This window comes from Lotus japonicus, chromosome 3, assembly GCF_012489685.1.
Source record: "Lotus japonicus ecotype B-129 chromosome 3, LjGifu_v1.2".
NCBI lineage: Eukaryota > Viridiplantae > Streptophyta > Magnoliopsida > Fabales > Fabaceae > Lotus > Lotus japonicus.
Genome location: NC_080043.1, coordinates 76,136,031 through 76,157,131, shown reverse-complemented (window position 1 = coordinate 76,157,131; position 21,101 = coordinate 76,136,031). Strand labels below are relative to the sequence as shown.

General features: G+C 33.8%; 2 protein-coding genes across 2 annotated transcripts; one reads left to right on the top strand and one right to left on the bottom strand.

Moving 5' to 3' along the window:
• Positions 1-439: 439 nt before the first annotated feature.
• On the bottom strand, positions 440-4,712 carry LOC130745967 (uncharacterized). Its single transcript, XM_057598430.1, has 7 exons — positions 4,394-4,712; positions 4,088-4,301; positions 2,568-2,734; positions 2,320-2,444; positions 2,053-2,113; positions 1,353-1,401; positions 440-748 (listed from the first exon to the last, which is right to left on the bottom strand). Exons 1-7 carry the CDS (start codon positions 4,547-4,549, stop codon positions 669-671), a joined length of 852 nt encoding a protein of 283 aa, XP_057454413.1. The 5' UTR covers positions 4,550-4,712; the 3' UTR covers positions 440-668.
• A 6,913-nt stretch (positions 4,713-11,625) lies between these two features.
• LOC130745966 (lysM domain receptor-like kinase 3) lies at positions 11,626-19,656 on the top strand. Its single transcript, XM_057598429.1, has 11 exons — positions 11,626-12,803; positions 14,339-14,416; positions 15,199-15,501; positions 16,507-16,652; positions 16,733-16,822; positions 16,927-17,032; positions 18,040-18,191; positions 18,282-18,379; positions 18,465-18,612; positions 18,988-19,095; positions 19,220-19,656. Exons 1-11 carry the CDS (start codon positions 12,200-12,202, stop codon positions 19,382-19,384), a joined length of 1,998 nt encoding a protein of 665 aa, XP_057454412.1. The 5' UTR covers positions 11,626-12,199; the 3' UTR covers positions 19,385-19,656.
• The last annotated feature ends 1,445 nt before the right edge of the window (positions 19,657-21,101 follow it).

The following is a 21,101-nucleotide window of genomic DNA, read 5'->3' as shown; positions in this document are numbered from 1 at the left end:
TGAATGTATGACAACTTCTAGCATCGATGAAACACAAGTTCACTGACAAGGGGATGCTGCTGATAAAGCAGGAAAGTGACCGGAGGCTGTTAGATGGTATCATAGAGTAAGGTGCTATAGAGAAAGATGGCATTGAAGCTCTTGACATAGACAAGGCAAGAAAATCATACAAGTTGTTGTGTAATTTGTCACTATAACTTTAACTATAAAATACAAAGTAATGGATAATTTAAACAACAGTCGCATACCAAATGTCCAACTTACTGATATTACTTAAGCACAAAAGCCCCCATTTTTTACAATAATTTGAGCTTATGAGAAACAGAAAAGGAAAGGCACTTTATAGTAGTAGTTGATATTGCACTGGGTTGTAAACTTGTAATCTGTGTTGTAATGTGTCACAAAACTGAAGCAGATAATTGAAGCTGTCAACATTAAGTAAGGATAAGAAAGAGAAGTGACAATATTTTTCATTCACTTGTGCGCTTTTCTTTTCTTGTTTTAAAGGTATGAAGATTCTAGTTTCTCATACACTAAGCTAAGCAAGCATAAAGCGTAATGGAAGACACAACCTGTTATCATAATTATTGAACAATTTTTTTGTAACGAAAGAAAGAACGGCGTGTATTTGCAATTTACTTCATCCTGAATTTAGAAATCATTACTAATCATTCACTCTCTGCTCCGCTTCTGATCTCTTTCTTCAAAGAGGTAAACATGAAATTCCCTGAATATAGTGCTTCTTTATCTGCCAATTCAAATTTCATGACTTATTAGACCACAACATTAAAAGAAAAGATAACATATCCATATAATCTTCAGAATTCTTTCATAGTTCCACAGTTAAAAACTACCATGGAGGAAGTATTTGAGTTCAAAATAACTGTCTTTAAGACGTCAGAAGTGACATGATTTAAATATTTAATGACTTGATGGAAACTCTGTATGCTTCTCAACAAAGTCATCATAGACGCAAGAAAAGAAGGATACAATTATGCAGGTTGAAAATTGTCTAGCTAAGAGTGGGGATGAAGTCCATGAAATAGTAATGTTAGAAAGTTTAGATATGTATAGATAACTGGCATATGGTTATAAATAATTGAAAAACTTCTATGAAACTAGGAAAATTGATCAAAATTTTATATAAACATTAAAGCTGAGTTTCTTGCAAAATATACTTCTATCTGTGACATTGAAACACTTCTTAAGGGCAGGTTTTCAAACAAGACTCATGTAGAGTAATAGGGAGCTTTTCAGCTCACTTTAGCACCAGGTTTACAGCAGCAAGCATTAGCCAATCATTTTTTGTCCAGATCAACAGTATAACACACATAGAAACACACAGGAATTACCTGTTAAAGTCATGCAACTTACTTCGCGGCGAGCATACCTGGCCATTGCCTGTAAAAAAAATTAAAATTCAGTATCAATGTGTATGTATACAATATAAATGAGAGAAATAAGGAAACAGTGTGGAAAGAACAGAAAGCATGAGGTATTAAATTGTAAAATGAAAGGCAATGGAAACAAGGGAAAGGAAGATGGTGATGACCAGGAGTTCAATAGGCTGAAAAATGTAATTTTTTGAAACAGTTCTAGAAAGAGGCAAATCAGCAATCAATACAAACAACAGGAAGCTCTAGCAACAGAAAAAATCCTACACTCAGTTGTATCTACTTCATGAAAGTCACATTTAAAAAAAATACTTCATGAAAGTCATCACGACATGCTCCCTACTTTGGCAAATACACTCCAATATAACGGTAATATGTCAAAAGATACCAATTATAAATGCCAAAATCCTTGAAAAGTAAAGCCAAGCCAAAATGTTAATCAAAGCAAAGGAAATGGTCAGGTAAACAAATTAACTTGAATGGTGAATGGTTAATAGGTTGCATGACTTTATTTACCAGTTATCCCTGGGTCCAATATCTAGGCTTATCTTGACTATTCAGGAATGATCACATTCCCAAAAGCATGCTATTAGAAAAGTCACGCACAATATTTTTTTTCAAATATAATTAAAAGTATTGCATCACATAGAAGACATACATGCACTGATTTAGATGCAGCAGCATCTGGTGTTGAAGAACCATCATCAGAGAATATATTCCTGAAAATAAAAATAAAAACCAAAGATAAGGATAAACCACGAATAAAGCAAAACTGACTTCTAAAGAAAGTAGGCAGTAGAACTTTGTCTTCACTGGCCCAATATCCAAAACAGAGATAAACAGAGAAAGAAATGATTAAAAGTTTCCAACTGTCAGCAGGTGTATAAAGAAGAGTGAAGAGGACTGAATTCAGATTAAAACCTACCTCCAAATAACATTTGAGAAATCAACTGGTTTAGCTTCCGGAAGCAGGGCAGTATCATAAGCAACAATGTTCCCATAAAAGATCTTCTCGAGATCCTTCATCCACTTAGCCAATAGTAGGTTAACCTGCAATTTCAAATTAAATGAGCATAATTCACCAATAGAGACTAAGTCCTACATGTCCTCAAACTTGAGGGAAACATGTAAAAATGGAATTCAAGGTAAAAATATGATATCTTTTATACTCACTCCAGCTTTGGACACTCTTAGCTCCACATCATGATTGTAAATCTCATAAAGGTACTGCCCAAATTCAACACCCTCGTTTCCCTCTTGCTTTAAGCGACGCAAGCATAACCACATATGTAGAATAAGTAAAGAGTATGTCGTTTTGAATGTTTTCTCCAGGTTAAACGCTGCAAGCAGAAGAGTTTGGTTTAGGGTGACAATACCTAACACTATTTTGACAATCACTTTTCCAAATCAAACTCACTCTACACAATAATTAGTTGACTGACTCTAACTGCAAACAGCTAATCTGAGAAAGTGGTATATCCAGACACCTGAGACACACCAAGGTTGACAAAGTGAAACTTTTCCTATCAAGCAAGAATTCACTTGTCTTTCCTTAGATACTTGGAACTTAAAAGGTGAGATGATAAAATCAAAAAGAGGAAATAACATCTTCGCAATTCAATACAACAAATTCAATACACCAAATGGCCACAAAATTACATATTTTAGTTTAATCAAAATCTCTTGTAATCAGAAAATATATTCTGAAATAAAAATAAACATTATCAACCGAAGTAATACATAACACATAGGCACTTGGACAACTATCTCTTAAATCTCTAAAAATATTCACCAGAGAAAAAAAATGCAAAATAAGATTGAACCATATAACAGATGGAAGTGAGGTGAAAATTCGGGTCCCATAATACACGTGGAGGAGAAATTCATGTTCAAAATTGCATGCACAAATCCACCAAATACTAGTCAGCAAGAATTAAAAACAGCAGAGAGGAAAAGCTACAGCTTCTCACCGATGTCTAACAAGTAAAATATCAGAGAAACATATCAAAGTCTTCATTCAAACTACTGAGACAAATGATACACAATGATTGTGAAACTACACAACCCCAAACCAACCTAGAACAGTGAATTGGTGGAAATGTGATAAGTACATAAGAGATTGGAATTGATTGAAATAGAAACAAGAGAATTTCCCCTCATAAGTCACATAAATTCTAGATGCTCGAGAGCCAGTTCTCTACCTACCAATTACTACAAAATTCCCTGATATCCTAAACTATCTCTAACACTCCCTATATTTATAATTGCCCATAGTCAGTTTAACAAAACATAACTGCACATAACTAACACATAACCACTCCTAACTTCCCTGACATATAACTAACGAGTAACGACAACTAATTAACATCTCTTAACGGCCCTAACATATAACTAACAAATAACTGCTCCTAACTGTCCTTGTCCTACTTGCTCTCTCACGCCCCCTGCCCTACCCCTGGTCACGCACCCCAGCCACTGTCGCTGGCTTTTGGTTCTTGCGGTTGTACTTGCGGTTGTACTTGCAGTTGTAAACCTAAATAATTAGGGGACACTCCCAGCTCCCAATCAGAATGATAAAAGACCAAGGCATTAATGTAAGTCTTTGCGCGTGGCGTGCATAATCATAATCATAATCATATCATGTAATTGGTGCAAATATGAAATATTTTGGTATAGGAATGAGGAAATGGGACCTTCATAAATGGGAGGTTTATCAACTTGCGAGATAATCCTTTGATACACAACATTAGCCCCTCGAATCGACCTGCTTTGCTTACTATAAAACAGCATAAGTCTGAGAAAAAACCGCTTGATGCCCTGATAATCCGGTTCCTCAACCCTCATCAGCGAATCGCGAGGCAGCGCAAGCGAACAGGGCTTAGACCAAAACATTTTATCTAGGTTAACCTGTATGTAAAAGCAGCAGCAGCATAAAATGATAACAAGTTCATTTCACAGAGTTGAAGCAAGTAATAATGGAGGAAGAAAATGAATGTTACCAGGGGTTGTTGAGGTTTGTCATCGTCTATGGTCGGTAATGGCGCAGCTGCAACCTTGGCGTAGGTGTGGCGCGTGCCGGCGTTGGCAAATTTTGTACCAGTGTGAGATCTGAAGATGGAGATTGGAGTGATTGCTTTCCTCCATCTTTGCAACATTCCGAATCAATCACGATCACGATCACGATCACACAGTTTTGACGATGATGCCAAGGAAGAGTGAGCTGAGATGAATCACGATGGGGGAGGTCAGGTGAGTTTCTTGGCTATGGCTGCCTTTACAATTCAAACACCTAGGGCTGTAGCCTGTAGCACAGCACAAAACAAGTGGATTATACATAATGTTTCAATTTTTGTTGATAGTAATGGTAAAAAATAGTTACTCTTTAATTTACTGCTTGCTTGCGTGCCGATAACAGTGGTAAAAAATAGTTAATGTTCCATTCTTGGAACTAGACTCTTTCGAAAACCTTTGATTTTCACATCACCAAATTGTGAGAACAATTTCACAGTTTTTAATTTAGTCTTAGGGACAGGGCTGACCCTGGGCCTATGCCCAAGGCCTCCAAAAAGAAGGGGTCCAAAAAAAAATTCACATTAAACTTTCCCCAAAAAAACAATTTAGTTATAATAATTAATGTTCAAGATCTTATTAATGACTTTAGCTGGTCTAGTGGTTAGTAACTGTTTATGTTACTTGTACTAACATAGTGGTTTTGACAGTTGTATTTCCAAGAGATATTACTCTTTATTAGGGTAGGAGTCCATTTTTATTATTTGCCCAGGGCTTCCAAAATGTCGGGATCAACCCTGCTTAGGGCAAAGCAGCCGATCATTAATATGCATGTTTCTTTTTCCTTCATTTGATTGTCACAAAATGAATTGCCTTGTAAAGGCTTGATACATGATGAACCACGTAACAGCTGCTAAACCCTACACTTTCACCGATCAAATTAAATAGAACATGGTTCATTAGCCTTTCTTTTTTATTTTTGGGCTTGTATTAGACATGAACATGCCTTGGACTGGACTGGGTTTTTGTTGGTCGTTAATTTGGACTAGGATAGGTAACATAGTAGTCGAAAAGAATAATAAACAGAACTCAAAGCTCACATCCTTCTTTGACCAAAAACAAAAAGCTCACATCCTTGTATTGAACAAAAAAAACACATCCTTGCCTGGTAGGATGGTAGCTTTTTTTAGCCACAAAGATATGACTTAAAAGTTACTTTTAAGTCAAAGCTTAAAATAAGAGCTTAAAAAAAAGGTAGAAGTTGTTTGACAATTTTTAAAAAAACAATAGCTTAAAAGTTACTTTTAAGTTAAAAGATGTTTGGTGAATTTTCTTAAAGATTTGAATTTATTTAAATATACATCATCCAAATCTTCACTCTTATAGGATTTTTTTCAAAGATTAAAACTAATAACAAGGCATATGCACAATGCATCTTCATTTCCTTTAGATTCACACAACACTTCCGGTTTGATGGAAGGCACTAAGAAGCTAAGACAACCCCAAATGATAAATATTCAATAAAACATAAAGGTCTTTGCTCCTGGACATCAAGGAAAACTGAATCGCAGCACACCGTTACTGTCATCATAAATTGATAAGAATACCAATGAATTCAGCCCACGGCATCAATTGGCAAGCAACAACCTAAATAATGACTCCAGATCCCTCCTCCATTTAATTGCAATTTGATCCTTTGTGCCAAACAAAGGCTGTTCCAGGAGACCCTATTACTCTTGACGGTTATATTGCAATCAAAGCCCTTCGCCCTCAGCGATTCCTCCTAAGGATTAAGACTCCTTGCTCTTTAATCGCTACTCCTCAGACTCACCTCACATAGTTGGTGGCTTGGATTAAATCCAGAAGATTACATAGGCCGATCTGGAGGCCATATTTGAGGGTTTTCGATCTCCTCTCTAAGATTGCATACTAGAAGAACGCTCATCTTGAGAAGATGATGGTGTTTCATCTTGAGTAGACATGAGCAATGACCTAGATTCGTCCATGGTAGAAACAGTCTAGTCTGAGACAGCACCTTTTGTTTTCCTTGAACGAAGAATATACGACCTTGAACAGATGAGAAACATACGGGATAAGTCATAAGTCACTTATAAGTTAAAAGCTCCTCTCAATATATTTTTCTTAAAAGTTACTTATTTCTATTTATTTCATGTTATAAAAAATAAGCTACTTAAAATTTTAGAACTTTTCTAAAATTGTGTTTGACCCAACTTTAACTTATAAGTAACTTAAAAGTAAAAAAAAAACTGGGTCAAACACTACCCTATTAGAGAAAAATCACTTTATAGACCCGCTAATGAAAGCATTAGGACAAGACATAATGAACCACCATTTATTTCCCACATAAACCGCTTAAAAATACCTGAAATCTTAGAAACCAAAGGGCACCAAATTCCTGGTGTTGCCAACACCAAATGCAACGGTTATTGAGGTCTTTTTCCCAATGATTACTAAAGATCCGTTCAGATGGGTTTTGGTGTTGGTCGCAGATCTTAACTTCCACAGTCTTGTTTTTGAGACTGAATGCTTACACTTTCGATGTAGAGAAACATTCATCTAAGAGCATCTCCAATGTAAGGTTCTTAATTCTTATTTTTGAGTTAAGAACTCCATTGGAGGGGATGACGTGAAGTTCTTAGTTCTTAAAAATAAGAACCAGTTTCTTATATAAGAAGTTTTACGTTTTGAGTTCTTACTATAAAAAATTAATTTTTTTCTCTCATTCATTTAATTTAAGTATTGAACTAGCATTTAAATTTAAATCAAAATTATATGAAAATAAAAATATGGCTTAAAGGGTCCAAAGGCCCCTGAGATTACAAAGGGAATCAAATCCAGGACCTGAAAAATTTTCGCATCAAATTGAGTCCCTAAGAAATTTTTTTTAATTCAATTAAGGCCAAATGTTGCCACAGCTCAATTTTGTCCTAGTCACTTTTACCACGTGGCTTTTATAATTATTTTTTAATTTAAAAATTATTTTTTTAATTCCAACTCATTTATTTAAGTAGAAAAAAATTAAAAACTTAATAAATCCCTAATTTAAATAAAATCCCTTAACTAAATAATTACCTAAATAATAACCTAATCTAATAATAACAAAAAACATCAAACCCAACAAGAAATTAACAATCCCTTCAACATCAAACAACACAGATCTAGGGTTTCACTAACAATTCACAAATCTTCATCCTCACCCCAACAACTGTTATCTTCTTCCTCAACTCCCAAAAAACTCATTCTTCTTCTTCTTCTTCTTCTTCTTCTTCTTCTTCTTCCCCACCCTCACCCACCCAACAAACCCAGACAACCAGAACCCCACCACCCTCAATCCACATGCAAATCCGAGTTCAGTCTCACCTCACCAACCTAGATCCAGTCTAGATCGAAGCATATCCGGACAAATTGATGCAAGGAGATGGCAAAGGTGCAGCAAGGAGAGCTTGGGTTTGGCAATGGCAGCAAAAAAGGGTTGGGTGTGGTGGTTGGGGTGGGTTTCAGTTTTGCTGATTGCTGGCTAAAGAAGATGAAATTTGGGGTGGGTAGATAGTGGTGGTGCGTGGGTTTGGAGGTGTTGAGGTGGGTTGGGGTCTTGTTTCTGGAATCTGAATTTTTGGTGTGGTTATGGGTTTTCAATGGTGGGGGTTGAAGAGGTGAGGAAGGTTGCAGAGAGTGTTTTGTTTTATTTTTAGATTTAGGTTTTTATTTACATTAGAGATTTTATTAAGTTTTTTATTTTTTATTTATGCTTTAATATATGAGTTGGATTTAAAAAATTAAGTTTTAGGAAATTTTTCAATTAAAAAAAAATTAAAATGCCACGTGGAAAAGCTGAGTAGGCTAAAATTGAAGCCACTTCAGCATCAGACACACTTTGTCCTTAATTGAATTAAAAAAATTTTCTTAGGGACTCAATTTGATGCGAAAATTTTCCAGGTCCTGGATTTGATTCCCTTTGTAATCTCAGGGGCCTTTGGACCCTTTAAGCCTAAAAATATTAATATAATGGTATTGTGGGACCGGATAAATAGTGCTAAGAAACTACTCCCCCTGTTCCTATTTAACTGTCCATTTTGAAGAAATTTTTTGTTCCTATTTAACTGTCCACTTAGCATTTCAAGAGAGTATTAAATGATGTTTTTACAACAAATGTCCTTGTCAGTACAATAAATGAGGAGAGATAACACATACTTTAAAGGGTAAAATAGAAAAATAATCTTCACTTTTTTTTTAAAAATCAACAAAATTAATCACACCTTTAATATGTGTGTCTTCACTCAAAGTGGACAGTTAAATAGGAACAGATGGAGTAAGAACTAAGAACTCATAGTTTGAATAAAATCTGGAAAGAATTGCTTAAGTACATGTGGCAGTACGAGACCACATGAATAATGTTAAGAACTAAAAACTAGCATTTGAGATGCTCTAAGAGTAATTCATTTTTTTTTATAGGCAAAATAATGTATTAAAGGAAGTACATGGGGTAGTCCAACCCTTATACTTCATGAAAGAAAAGAGTAAGAAACTCAAAGAGTAATTCATACTTTACTAAAGTTGTTCACAATCAACTTAAGAGAATCACATTTGTGTAGACCGTGTTGATTTTGGTTCGTCGAGTCAAACAATAAGCTCAAAGATTCATTTTGTTGCGTGAAACCACCACCAAACCCAAAACTGTCCTTTTACTTTTCTTGTTATTGCCAGCTATTATTAGCATTGCTAGTGCCTTTCTTTTTCCGTAGACATGCTTATTTCCCATATTATCCTCATCCCATAAATACTTTTTTTTACTACTAATGGTTCACTTAACAATAATGAGATTTTTTATACACCTTAATTTTTTTTTCTATCTCTTTTATCCAAATCATTTCATCACACTAAAATCATTTATCTCTCTTATCTTTTTATTTCACTCTAAGTGTTTACGATTAAAAGATGTACACCAAACATTATTGATTTTTATATCGTATTGTATACACGTTCTAATGACTTGTCTAAATTATCCAAGTAGATATGAGGTAAAATTACCTTATATCACCTTATATATCCAACAATATTTTAACATGTGTTATTAACTAAATTTTTCTAAGACACACGTAAAAGTGTAATCGAATTACCTACCTTATTATAGTGATTTTACTCTAGATTTATATATTTAGAATGATAATTACCTCACATTCTAATTTAAATTATGAAACAATATTTTATTTAGGGATTATGGGTCTGTGCAAAAATCATAAATGAAACTTAATTCAATTCATATTCATTTTAGTGTACTAACTCCGGTCCTATTTATAAGAATTAACGAGAAGAAAAATCTTACTCTTTTTATAAGAGTTAAATAAAAGTTTGGGCGATATTCATTTTTTTTTCCAATGATGGTTTTAATAGTATATACTCCCTCAATTTTGAAATGATTGTTTTTCAAGGGTCATGCACACACTTTAAAAATTCTTAATTGATTTATAATTTAATCAAAACACATTTATTTAAAGTTAAGTTATATTAAATAGAGAGAAATATAATTATTGGTTAAGTAATTTGTGATAGTTGTGATATGTGAAATTAAAAAGTAATAGGTGAGAGATATAATATTAAGTGAGAGTGTAGATGGAAAAAGATGTGATAATAATTTTGAATTTCTAAAGCAACAAACGTTTTGGAGTTAAATGAGTGTCACATATGATAGATCACATTAATACAGGTAGATATTTCTACACAAATTATTCTCTATACACACTGCCCATAGACTAAACCATCAGTTACATATTTAAGGAGCTCAATTATCTATCAATCGTATTGAATCTAGTTAGAAATATCACTTTTATCTTGATTTAGGTAATGTTTCTTTTTGTTTTATAAGGTTGTCTAAATCACCAATGAGGGTGACTTTACCCATTCTTATAGACAAATTGTATTGTTTATAAACAAGTAAATAAAATATGAAACTTCTAACCCACTTATCTTAAATATCATTGGTTCGTCTTAGACTATAAATTTTTTATCCAATATTAATCTTGGGTGATTTAAACATCTTTGTGGTTTAGATATCAACATAAAAATTAATTTATAACATACTTATTTTTTCTTAAAATAATTTTGACATGAAAATTTATTTACATAAACTTATTTTTGTTAAAAGATTTTTAATATGATTAGAGTAGATTTTTCAAGACATGCATTGTTAGCTTATGCCGACAATGAATCACAACATATCAGTAAAAAGAATACTAACTATTATTTGAAATTTTAACTAAAACAAAATATTTATTATGATGTGCCATAATTTTATTGAATGACTTCGTAAATAAAGTTAACTAATAGGTGTACACACTTTTAATCCTTCAAACATATCATTAGGTTAGGTTAACTTCGGATATTCCCTAATTTCAATGTAGATAAAGTCAGCATCCACTTCAAAGAAAAAAAATGAACATAACTATTCTTAACAAAATGAAAAAAAATGAACACCCGTGGATACCCGCGGATAAAAACCCGCTATGGGTAAAATTACCCATGCCTACGGGTATCAACGGATTTATTTCATGGATATTTTTACTATCCATTTATTAATGGGGCGGGTACGGATATTGATGTATCCATACCCACGGATACCCACCCGATATATAAAATACTAAAATATATTTTATATGTATATACATAGATGTATATTAAATATCTAATGAATTTGTGTTTGCGTTATAGTTCTCTTTCAAGTAAACTTATACAATGGTAATGGTAAAAAGAAGCCCTTAGACCCAACAAAGAGTAGAAAAGAAGTATTTTCCTTTACACATTGATTGACCGTATAGTCCAACGTTAAATTTTATATTTAAGTATAACTTTCTTTTGAACAAATATATGTGAATTCATTTATCTTCATGGGTGTCGGGTGCCCATAGATATCCACGAATAGTTTAAAATTCGGTTAAAACCCACTAAATGGATTTCCATGTGGGTATAGAGCGGATATATATATAAATTTTTACATGTGAAGCGGGTGGTGAGTATATACTATCCATATCCACCCGTACCGATTGACATCCTAATTTCATGGTGGTTTATCTTCACCTCACATTAATTATGATATCCTACACAAGTACACATCATGTTCTTTGAGTTGGGGCAAGGGTGTTAGAGTCAAAAGACAAAACATCTCTTCATAAACAAAAATATCCCACTTCCTAATCCAGGTGAGTGATTCTGAAAGAATCCAATTTGCATGTCGCTTTCTCTTTTTACTGTCTTCAGTAAGCAGTTTACCAGACTGAGTACAACTCACAAATGCTCTGTCTACAACCCCTTCATTCCTTTCTTCTTCTCCTCTTCCCCTTCAGATTCAAACCCCCATAGTAGCATACCTACTCCTTCACCTAGCTTCCTAAATTTATCACAACACATACCTATTTTTCCCCACTCCATTCTCCAATCCAAACCATTATTCTAGGATCCTGGTTTTTCCTTTGTTTTGTAGCTTCCTATATTAGTCTATTTTGTCATCTTTCACCAAACTCTTGAAGGGACATCTCAAAAAAGCATGTTCTTTTCAGCTGGATGGAGCTGTAACTCTGAGTCAAAATCATGATTGTGCCTTTTGGTTTTTAGTTTCTGATAAATCTGGATTCTTTGTGTACTTGGGTGTTCTGTTTTCCTTTAAAATTAGATCAAGTTACGTCCTTTGTTTTTCTCCTTCTTCCACTATAGCTTCATCAAGCTCGTGTTTTTCCACTATTTTCCTTGACCCTTTTGCTGAAAGTTAGTATTTTTGCTAAGCAATGATTCCTTTAGCAAAACCCCAATGGAAGTTTCTCCTCCTTTTTCTGGTTTTCATTCATTTCAAGAGAACCAGTTCTTACCCTATGGAACCCATGAACTGTACGGACACAAGCCGTGTCTGCACTTCTTTCATGGCCTTTAAGCCTCAACCGAAGCAGACACTGGCGGAGATACAGAGCATGTTTGATGTGTTGCCTGGTGACATCACTGTTGAAGGCAATGGCTGGGACTACATGTTCATCAGGAAGAATTGTTCTTGTGCTGCTGGTATCAAGAAATATGTGTCTAACACCACCTTCACTGTGAAATCTAATGAAGGGTGGGTGTATGATTTGGTAATGGATGCCTATGATGGGCTTGTGATCCTTCCTAATACCACAAGGAGGGCAAGGAATGGTGCTGTTATCTCTCTGAGGTTGTTCTGTGGCTGTTCCAGTGGACTTTGGAACTATCTGATGAGTTATGTGATGACAGATGGGGATAGTGTCGAATCTCTGGCGAGCAGATTCGGGGTTAGTATGGGCAGCATTGAGTCTGTAAATGGCATTGGTGATCCTGATAATGTGACTGTGGGCTCACTTTATTACATACCTATGAATTCGGGTTAGTCCTTCCTTGCAATCTTCTTCAATCCTTTTTTTGGAATGTGCTTGTATGTGTTATTGATTTTTAGGTATGTGCATACCTTTTTGAGAGGGAGTTTTTGGTTCTTTTCAGTTTTGGTTGAGGATGCTTTAGTTGTGCATTGCTTTGTGAAGTGGGATATTGTTCATTTTAGGACAACTGGGTGGAATGTGAGAATTGGGGCCTACTTGTATATTGTGTTTGGAAAGCACTAGTACAATGGTGTATCTATCCCTCAAAACTGCGTAAATCATGAGCCACTTACTTAGTAGTTTTTCGAGTTTATACGCTAATTTATCCATTTTCAATGCTGAATCAAACACCCACTTTACTTAGTAGAGTAATTTATGAGGATTCTGTAATTGGGATTTGGGGAGAAGTGACTGAATATAGTGCTTTTTGAGTATTCTAGTTTAGGTGTTCTTTGATCACAGTGTGTGTTTGGAAGTCTGGTAGATTTCCATGTTGGGAGTTCTGCGGTTAGATGCTCCATAATGTCTTCTAGGCAGAAGCTATAAAATGTAGCTTATGGAATTACTGTGCTTTGGATTGCGCCCACTGTCAATCTAAACACGCTAGCTTTTGTGGGAGGAGAAGTGATCCTTAAGCATTTAAAAGTGAAACCAAACATGCTAGGATTGGAAATAGGAGCTTCCCCGTGATTAATTGGAACTTCAAGACATGGTATGAAGAAGTTAGCAAATCATATATATGTAAAGATTATGAGTACAGGCAACAAACTAATTATCAAGCACAACATATTTCAAATAGGTGGTTAGGAATTGGGAAAATCTAGGTTGTCTTCAGTGGTAGCATTTAATGTGTTGAGAAACTCATACACGTATGGGAAATACCTCATATCAACTGGTATAATTTTAAAGCAGAAAATTGATTAACTTTTGTGCATTGATCACTTAGACAAGGAACTGGATTGAAGGATTGCAGACATCTATGTTTTTAAACCTAAGGCTTTTTTGTACCTTCTCTTGCCCTTGATGGGTATTGCATTCCATTTCCAAATAAGATGAATTTTGATATTAAATCAACTTGCAAAGTGTAGTATGATCTTTCTAGCAATTTGTTGTTAGAGTGGTTTATGCTAGTCTCTCCGTGCTGAGTTAAAACTGAAGAATATCCCGTTTTCTATGTTGATGTATTGTCAAATTGTCTAAGACATAGGGGAGCTAAGTCAAGGAACATTATCTCTGGGTTATAGTTTATTTACTTTACATGGAAACAAATAGGATTAGCTCCTCTAAGGGAGGTGCATTTGTTATATATTCTTTAATGCAGTTTTATTTGGGAAAGTCAGAGTCAAACAATGTTCACTTTATTGAACTGACCCAGCTGAAACTGCTTAGTATGAACCTATATCCACTGCACCAATGTTTTACATGCAACGGATTGTTTGTATTCCCTGATCATTAATTAATGAGGAACCAATCTTCCTGTTGTATTTGTGAAACACAATAATATTCCCTGACCACAACTTGAATTATTTCACTGCATTGCAGTTCCTGGTGATCCTTATCCCCTGAAGAATGCTTCTCCACCAGCTCCTGTTCCTACCCCATCTGTTGATAATTTTTCAGGTATTGATCAACATATGCTATTAAAAGGAAAATGATTTCTTTTTTCATTTAGGTTTTAGTGTGTAGTTTGTTGCAGAAGAAAAAAAAAGGGTTTCAGGCATACTATCTTTATCTTGTTCTTGTGCTTTTAGTTTAAACTGTTTGTTTTGAAAATTCAAATTCCAGAGAAAAATTTATCATGCTGATGCCTATGCTCAAGTTTATACCAGTTGGCTTCAAATGAATAAAAGTTATTTTAATGGCTTAATTGTAAATTGAAGTGATGAGCTTCTTGTAACTGCCATGTAGATCTCTTTGGAGGAGACACATTTTGCGGCTATGAAATGAAACAAAAAGACAAATAGTTATATGAAGCTTACTTATGACAGATGATATATAAGTAGTCTTGGGTTTGGCTTAGGTGGTAGAGTGGTCTGGGGATGCTACAAAGTCTTGTTTACATCTTGCTAAGCAAATTAAATGATTATGAAAATGAGTAAAAAAAATGATATTATCATGTAGCCGCAGCCGCTGCTACTAATTTTATTTTGATGACTTCTGCTTCGAGTTACTGATCATTGTCCATTATTTAATGAATTGCAACACTAATTTACTCATCTTAGAATCACCCATATATATATTTTTCTTTTGCTTCTTCATCCACTAATTTTCTTAATTTTAATTTTATTCTTTTGGGGGTATTTTTCATATAAATACTGAGCCTACATAGAATGTTTCTAGTTATCTGTGCAATAATAGAATGTTCTCTTTATTTATTTAATCTATCCATGTTTTTATCACAGGTGATCAAGTCGATCATAAGGCTCATGTACCATATGGATGGATTATTGGGGGTCTAGGAGTTGGTCTTTTTCTGATAATATTAAGCGTAATGCTCTGTGTTTGTATGAGATCATCAAGTTGTTTTGGTGAAGCCAGAAGTCATGAAAAAGATGCTGACGGAAAGATCTCTCATAAATTCCATATTCTTCGGAATCCAAGTTTCTTTTGTGGTTCCGGAAGGTACATCTGTGGCAAACATGTAGGCCAGAAGCAAAAAGATGGTGAATCCAGCAATCACACGATTACCATTCCCAAAGCTTCAAGTAACTAACTTCTTATTAGATTCTCAAGTTGTGTATTGTACCTCTGGGTTGCAGCTTGTAGTAATCATTTTTGCATGTATCTGTTTTTAACATGAATATGCATAGTTACAATCACAAGCAAGAAAACAAGTGCACAATTCTGAGGATTTGTGTTTGATAAATCCTCAAAATTCTGAGTGCTGTTATGTTATTCAAAATTTTGAGGATTTAGGTTTTGAAGTTCTGTATCCGTCAGTGCATGGAAGCTGTTGGTAGATGATGCAAGTTGGTAGTGTTTCAGTCAGAACATTCATTGGCATCTAGTTTTCATGTTAATTTTGTTCTTGGGTATGCTTATTTCAACTTTAAAAAAAGGCTCTTTTATGGTATATCTTTTTCTGAGAGCTTTTATCCGATACTACTATTTTGAGGGAGGGAGAGAAGTACTAAAAACAGAATTTTGAGGTTTATGTTTTTTTCTTTGAAAAATTTACAAACTTTTACCAACATATTTTTTTAACTAAAGCATATTTTTTTTTTGTGATTTTATTATTTGTTCAAATATTCCTTTAAAAACATGATTGGTGGTCGCACAGTCTCTCCAATATAGTTAGTGTGCATAAATATGTATGTTTTAATTCTGTTGGTAAGACCTGTACTTTTTAATACATGAATATTAGATTTAGAAAGCTTTGATCGTCTATCAGGGTATAGTATAGCTTGCATTCAGTTTCATTCTGGCTATCAAATTGATTATACATAAACTAGACGGTAATTTTACTCTTACATCTTTATGATGCAAAATCAAAGGAAAGATGCATCATTATCAACTTGCAACTAACTCGTAGTTTTAGATTCTGAATATTATTCATGAATATGTATTATCAGTCCAACCCCCAAAATATGTGAAATTCTTTGAACTTGGATATATAACTGTTGGTTTTATTATACTCTGAATACCGGTATTAATGATTTGTCATATATAATAAGAGTTTATGCATAATTTGGTTACGTCTGCTATTGCAGCTTTGGGGCCTGACATATTTGACATGGATAAGCCTGTAGTTTTTACATACGATGAGATTTTCCCCTCAACTGATGGATTCTCTGATTCAAATCTACTTGGGCATGGAACATATGGATCTGTTTACTATTGCCTCCTTCGTGACCAGGTTTGTTGCTGTATACTTCATGTTTTATATAGTATAAAGTAGGCATGTTTCTCATACCATGTTTACTTGAATCCTTGTAGGAAGTTGCTATTAAAAGAATGACTGCTACAAAAACAAAAGAATTTATGGCAGAGATAAAAGTTCTGTGCAAGGTTCATCATGCTAATCTGGTAATTTCTTTTTAGATCAGAATAACTAATATGTGTTGATTTTGGAGCCAATTGCATGGTGCATTTCACAAGTCTGACTTGTATTTTTTATTACTTTTATCAAGGTAGAATTGATTGGCTATGCAGCAAGTCATGATGAGTTTTTCCTAGTTTATGAATATGCTCAAAAGGGTTCACTCAGAAGCCATTTGCATGATCCTCAAAATAAGGGTAAGATAATGCATCCATGCTTTGGTCTGTGAATTATTAATCACTACTATGTGTGTTGACCTGGTGCTTGTAAATTTAGATATAGATCTTAAATTTTTGAAACTTTAATAAAATGCTTTCTTTAGTGCAATTATTGAAATTAACTGCTTAAATCATTTTCCCCAGTTCTTGTGATCAAATGTGATACTATGCAATAAGAAAAATGGCATTTCGGATTTCCCCCCCAACAGTGGGGTACAGTCTCATACTACCATTTATTTTAAGGGCACTCTTTTGAAACATAAATAATTTTGGGTGTTGGTTTTAATACCACCCCAATGCATTTTCATGCCATCCCCATTCCAAAAATACCTCTGTGAAAATTTTCATTCCTCACTTTGTAAGTGTGAAAATATTTTCACATGTCTGAAAATGCATTCCGCACTTTGTAAGTGTGGAGATATGAATACATTCCGCACTTGTAAGTGCGGAAATATTTTCACAGGTCTGAAAATGCGTTCCGCACTTTGTAAGTGTGGAGACATGAATACATTCTGCACTTGTAAGTGTGGAAACATGAATACATTCTGCACTTGTAAGTGTGGAAACATGAATACATTCCGCACTTGTATGTGTGGCAGTATTTTCACAGGTCTGAAAAGGCATTCCGCACTTTGTAAGTGTGGAGACATAAATACATTCCGCATTTATCAGGGGATGCAAATGCCAATCAGAGAGCATTTTAGACAATCAACTGCAAATGCCAATCAACTGTCCAGGTTCATCCAGCCAACTAATAAACTACAATTTTTTACCATGACCAATTGATTATCTACAATTGCTTGCATTTTAGACATCTTTTGTTTGGGGCCATTCAGAGACTATCAAGCGGATTCAGATTCTGTTGGTTCTAGCTGATATTTCACTATATCGCAATTTGTTGTGTTGAAATACTCGAGTTCAATGTTGCATTGCATGAGAAAGCTACCAATATATATAGTTCATGACATTTTTTGTCTTGCTTGTAGGGCATTCCCCTCTTTCTTGGATCATGAGGGTGCAGATCGCACTTGACGCTGCAAGGGGCCTTGAATACATTCATGAACACACAAAAACTCATTATGTCCACCGTGATATCAAGACAAGCAACATTTTACTGGATGCTTCCTTTAGAGCAAAGGTAGTAATAAATGTATAGACTGATCATTTTAAATTGTTTTATTACACTGGTTGATTGTCATTTGTTGCTGATTTCCCTCTATTTGTGCAGATTTCAGATTTTGGATTAGCAAAACTTGTTGGGAAAACAAATGAAGGAGAAGTATCAACTACCAAAGTTGTTGGTACATATGGATATCTTGCTCCAGAGTAATTAATATCCTGACTTTTTTTTTTCCTCAAATTTATTCCTCCTACATGAAAAAAAACTAATTTTATCTCTAATATTTTGCAGATACTTGAGTAATGGCCTTGCAACTACCAAAAGTGATGTATATGCATTTGGTGTTGTCCTTTTTGAGATTATATCAGGAAAGGAGGCCATCATTCGAACAGAAGGCACAGTGACAAAAAATCCGGAAAGACGTTCACTGGCTTCAGTAGTAAGTTCTGCTTATGAGACGTCATTATGAATAACTGTTCTATATGCATCCAGTTCTGCCTTTGCTCATCAGAAAATATTGCAATGTCTGGAAAGTCACCAAATCAGATCTATAATTCTATATTAGTAATATATTTTCACAGTGAACTTATTAAACATGATGAGGATTTATTAAATACTTCTCTGCTTTTCTGATGCATTGCATCTTTTATTCAAAGCTTGACTGCAGCTTATGTGCTATTCTCTGTATTAGTTGTTGGTTTTGTACTTTCTTAAATATCTACATTTCTCATTGTTTAATTTATGACAAATTCCTTTGTTTTTTTGAGTTGCAGCTATTTCCTGTGGTATTGCCTTAACGTTTGTCAAATTGCAGATGTTGGCAGCTCTTAGGAACTCACCTGATTCCATGAGCATGTCAGGCGTGAGAGATTATATTGATCCAAATATGATGAATCTGTTTCCCCATGATTGTGTATTTAAGGCAAGTTAGTTTCTCCATTTTCACCCATTTTTCTTATGCTTTAATCCAGAGAACATTTTTTATCCAATAACTGTTGAGTCTCATTCTTCTTTTGTTATTTTGGTGTGTTACTTGCTGTGCGTAGATGGCCATGCTGGCAAAGCAATGCGTGGACGATGATCCAATCTTACGACCTGATATGAAGCAGATTGTGATTTCTCTCTCACAGATTCTCCTTTCTACTGTTGAGTGGGAAGCCACTCTAGCTGGGAATAGCCAAGTATTCAGTGGCCTTGTTCAGGGAAGATAGATAGTTGCAAAGCAACATGAACATCTCTTCTCTTCCATTCACTTCTTCAACAACAGGATTCTTTTTTCTGCATCCTGCATTATTTGATCCTTTTTTATTATCCATAAGAGGAGCAGGGACTTGAAAGCTATTATCTTGATTTTGTTTAGCTAAATTCCAATGTGTAGAAAGTTTTCTTTGTCATTTAGAGTTTATGTTTATTACTTTGTGATTTGTACTTGATATTAGTTGTCACTCGATAGTAATCTATGTATGCTTATATTCTTTGATTCCTTGAATTTCTTCTTTTCTATCATTTTTTTTAGAGGGAGTACATGTTAAGGCTTGATGTGACTTATTACTTCATTTAGTGGTTTTAAGTTTTAACTTCACATTTATCTTTGAATACATGAGATTATCTTGTTGGAAAAGTGAGAAACAATTTGCATTTGATCCATTCGTGGGAGAAGCTAATGTGCTAAACTTATGGGTGATTATTGACTAATTCAAGTGATACATATTTGATATTTGGGTAGTTAATCCTATTAGGATGTAATTGTAATTTATTTATATATATATATATATATCTATATATATATATATATATATATATGAAAAGAAGGTTTTCTTCTAGAAGACCTATGCCTCATGTCCACTCCTAAATAATTAATTTTCCCTCCAAAACAAAAAAATCTATTTCCACTTTTTTTGTCACATTAAATGCTAAGTTCAATAATATCTATGAAACCACATCCACAATAAATTAATAATTTGGAAAAAAAAGTTTATAAAATTACTATTATATCAACATAAAAAAATTATTTTGAAACCCGTAACTTCAGTTATTTTATGTTTTGATACATTTACAAGTAAACTCTTTTTTTTAAGAATAAACATAAGTATTACTTATGAAAACTATCAAAGTAAGGATATTAGTTCTTTTTCTGAGAAAATGATATTAGTTTAAAATCATATTATTTTTAACTCCTCCAAATTTTCGAAAATAATCAATTCTGGTTAAAACAAATTTTATTTTCAAATTTTAGTTTTTATTTTTCCTTAAATTATTTTTTAATATATATCAAATATTAAAACAATTAATGAATTGATAATTTTGAAACAATATAATTAATTATTTTTTTGAAATTCAAATTTTTAAAAAAATGATGTCAAGAAGAATTGATAAATTTTTTGAACAATTAAATAATTTGTAATAAATACCGAAAAGATTTAACTAGATTAGAGAAGGTCAATTAAAGAATTGAATTTTCAAAAGGGAATATTCCACATTTTCAAAATTAAATTGATATAATATAATTAATGAATCATTGGAGCATTTAATACAATAAATTTTGGTGATATGTTTAATAATTTGAAAATTCTCCACCACAATTTTATGATCGCAATATCGTAATTTTATTATTGGTTATGTATCCTCTTATTCACTTCTTTTTATTTGTTGTGTCCAATGGTTTATTTCCTGTTTCATGCTAAGCGCGTGAAATACATGCCTCTATATTATATACACACACATATATATATATATATATATATAATAAAAAACTAATAATGTATGGGGCATAGTACTCAATTCGCACATGTACATATTAATTTTTGCGGGTAATTACTCATGCTCAACCCCATACCCATTTAGCGGTTTTTCGCCCTACTCATTGAAGGTATTTTTTTGTGGTTCCCAATGGGTCTGAAAGCCATTAGCATCCCTGTTTGTGGGCTG